Consider the following 2826-nt stretch of genomic DNA (forward strand, 5'->3'; position numbering starts at 1 on the left):
GCCAGGCAAGCTGAAGATAGAAATGTGACATTTACTTGACCTCAATATATATATATATATATATATATATATATATATATATATATATATATATATATATATATATATATATATATATGTTTAAATCAGTACAAAACTGAATATATTGGTTATAAAATTACATTCACTTCTAAACCCCTTACTGGACATTTAAGCATGCTCATATAGATATTTATGGTCAGACGTGGCAATGATCATACGATCTCCGTGCGACTTTTCTGTAACCGGTCAATGTTATTATATTACTATGCCGGTAATGATTTGTGCAAATTAGTCCACTTGCACAAAAATTGAAACAGAAATGTCCATCAGTTACGAGTTACGAGCTTTAGAGCAGTTGATAAAGGAAAATCCCCCTATTTTGCTTCTCTCCCTCTATTGTTCGACATTAGCAGAAAGAAACGGAAAAAGAGACGAGTGATGGGCTTCAGATGGAAACGAGTGATATATTTTCTACAAGGTTCTATTATTACAAAAAGCGAAGTAAAGCTGTAGTGGTGGTTTCAGATGCGAAAGAAACGGACACAAATTTATGATACAGGCAAAATGTCCCAAACAAGTAAAACCCCTTTCATCGAAGACGCATGTAGCTCATATCTATAGCAAGAACGTAGTAAATGAATGTTGATCATACGATGGTATTAACAAACCTCATTTGTAGGTTCCCATACCCACGCCAGTTTCGCCACCGCCGTAGGCCTGGAATCTGTCTCTGGCACTGGAATAGCAGATGTAGTACACCTCGGAGACTATGGTGGTGAGGAGAATGAAAGCCGCCCCGGCCGCGAAAACCCCTCTTCTCACCGTCTCACAAGACGGAGGGTTGTCACCGTTGAAAAAGCCTCTGTACTTGGTGTGATAGGCATTCCTCACTGACCCCGCCAACAAGCACACTTCAGCAATGAAGAAAAACACCCTGCACGTACAATCCCAACTAAGCATCCAAAGAAACACACTATCCAACAAAGCATTCAGTAGATTCAGATCAAGCGGAGTAGAGTTAGAGATACCAGCAGAAGATGAAAAGGATGACCGCCCAAGCTCTGGACCCCCCGGGGCTCAATGGCTTCCCGCAGCAGAAGCACCGGCTTGCCACCATTATGATTAGCTGACTAACCAAAAGGAACAAGAACGCACCAACCCCAAACCCCGACGCAATGTCTGAACTGTATTTACAGTACGTATAACTCAACTCCTTGTCTGGTGTAACCACACCCTGCCACACAAACGCCGACTTTCGTTAACCACTGAAACAAAAATCTGAATGCAACAATATATCTTCTCTAGTCCCTTCCTAAGATTGGATATCGATCGTAAGTTACAGTATCAGCCGCCAGCGACGTAATTCGTTAAAGAAATTCTCAATGACGAGTCACACTAGGCACCAAGAAAGCTCAAGAAAGTCAATCAGGCTATCTTACTATTCGAATTTTTTCTATGTGCTACTGCTGATAGAGCCATGAGTTATGTGGTTCTTTAGCCACCAAAGAACAATAATCTCCATTATAATGCATTCATTCAAATTTATTTTAAATGCATCGTGAATTTTACAACATATCAATTCAGATCTGATATTTCTCTTTCACCGACAATCAAAAAACCTAAAATGCGTTCCGAACTTTACAAGAAAACAAGACTTAAATAGTGTAACGTTCTGCTTGAAGGCTTAAATTGAGATCAGCTTCAATACACACGTTTCTAAACACAATAACAATAAATTATACAAAAACGGCATACAAGTATAAATATCTTGGTGATTCTTTCATTCTAGTCGACAAACAAACAGAATCGACAAATATAACCGCGCATTTGAAGAAAGCGATATACTAATAAAAGAACGACTAACACTATTTTATTTCTCAAGTACAAAAAGTACAAAGAGACGACTAAACACTATCCTGGAAAGACAATACCGAAAACCTACAATAGCACATTACAAGTTTATTGCAAAATTAAATGACCTAAACAATGAGAGATTAGCATGTTTGGAAGGAAATTCTAAAGTTCGACCTATATAAAATAAATATAAGAAATATGTATAAATAAAAAAATTGACATGGACAGTTCACTTGTCCCCTCCATTTTATCGGCAAACAAACAGCACCAAAATTTGAAATCGTGCATAACAGAAAAGAAAAAGAAGCTCAAGATTCAGATAGCATATAGTAGCTCACTTTGGTTCTTCTCCGCTCGGCTCCTACGGCGAGGCCAAAGGCAATGACGTTCAGCACGAACACAGTAATCATCAAAAACTTAGACGCCATTTCCACGGAGCTTCAAAGCTTTCTCTCAGATCTAATCTCTCTCTTTCTTTCTCTCTTCGGTGACTTGATCTTCAATTCTGTTTCTCCGTGTCTCTCTTAAATGCACAAAAGATGAACTGTGATATATATTCGATTGAAGAAGGAGAGGAATACTAAAATGTCAATAATATCCCTATTCTTACCAAATTGATAAGTACATCGCACCTAAAGTGGACTGAAACGGCGTATCTTTGGTACAAATTTACTAAACCGCCCCTAGAATTCAAAAGTAAATGTCTATTACTAATTTACTTCTGGAGCAAGGATTAAAATCTCGCATCTCGCGGTCGTACCGCACTTTTATTTTTGGGGGTATCTCGTCTCGTACCGTGGTATCTCGTGGTATTTGATGAACGTTCGGGGTATCTCGTACCGTGTGGTATACCGCATTCCGTGGGATATACCGCCAAAAAAAGGGTATTCCGCGGGGTATTTGAACAACTTTTTAGTTATGATTTTGTATAATTTTATGATACACAATCTA

At 38.4% G+C, this 2826-nt stretch overlaps 1 protein-coding gene across 1 annotated transcript; it reads right to left on the minus strand.

Moving 5' to 3' along the window:
• Positions 1–443: 443 nt before the first annotated feature.
• On the minus strand, positions 444–2445 carry LOC149401709 (protein MODIFYING WALL LIGNIN-1-like). The gene is made up of 3 exons (XM_089613050.1): positions 2214–2445; positions 1050–1255; positions 444–955 (listed from the first exon to the last, which is right to left on the minus strand). The coding sequence occupies exons 1-3, from the start codon at positions 2301–2303 to the stop codon at positions 691–693; spliced, it is 561 nt and encodes a 186-aa protein (XP_089469176.1). The 5' UTR covers positions 2304–2445; the 3' UTR covers positions 444–690.
• Between the last annotated feature and the right edge of the window lie 381 nt (positions 2446–2826).

Source organism: Urtica dioica, chromosome 4 (assembly GCF_054948205.1).
Source record: "Urtica dioica subsp. dioica isolate 48M chromosome 4, U.dioica_male_clone48M_v1_H2, whole genome shotgun sequence".
Classification (NCBI taxonomy): Eukaryota; Viridiplantae; Streptophyta; class Magnoliopsida; order Rosales; family Urticaceae; genus Urtica; species Urtica dioica.

Bases quoted from the DNA above. Each gene is read 5' to 3' on its own strand.
- LOC149401709 (XM_089613050.1), bottom strand. From the start codon at position 2,303: ATGGCGTCTAAGTTTTTGATGATTACTGTGTTCGTGCTGAACGTCATT. The intron at 1,256-2,213 runs GTGAGCTACTAT...TTTGTGTGGCAG, and splicing joins CCGAGCGGAGAAGAACCAAA to GGTGTGGTTACACCAGACAA. The intron at 956-1,049 runs GTATCTCTAACT...TTGTACGTGCAG, and splicing joins ATCCTTTTCATCTTCTGCTG to GGTGTTTTTCTTCATTGCTG.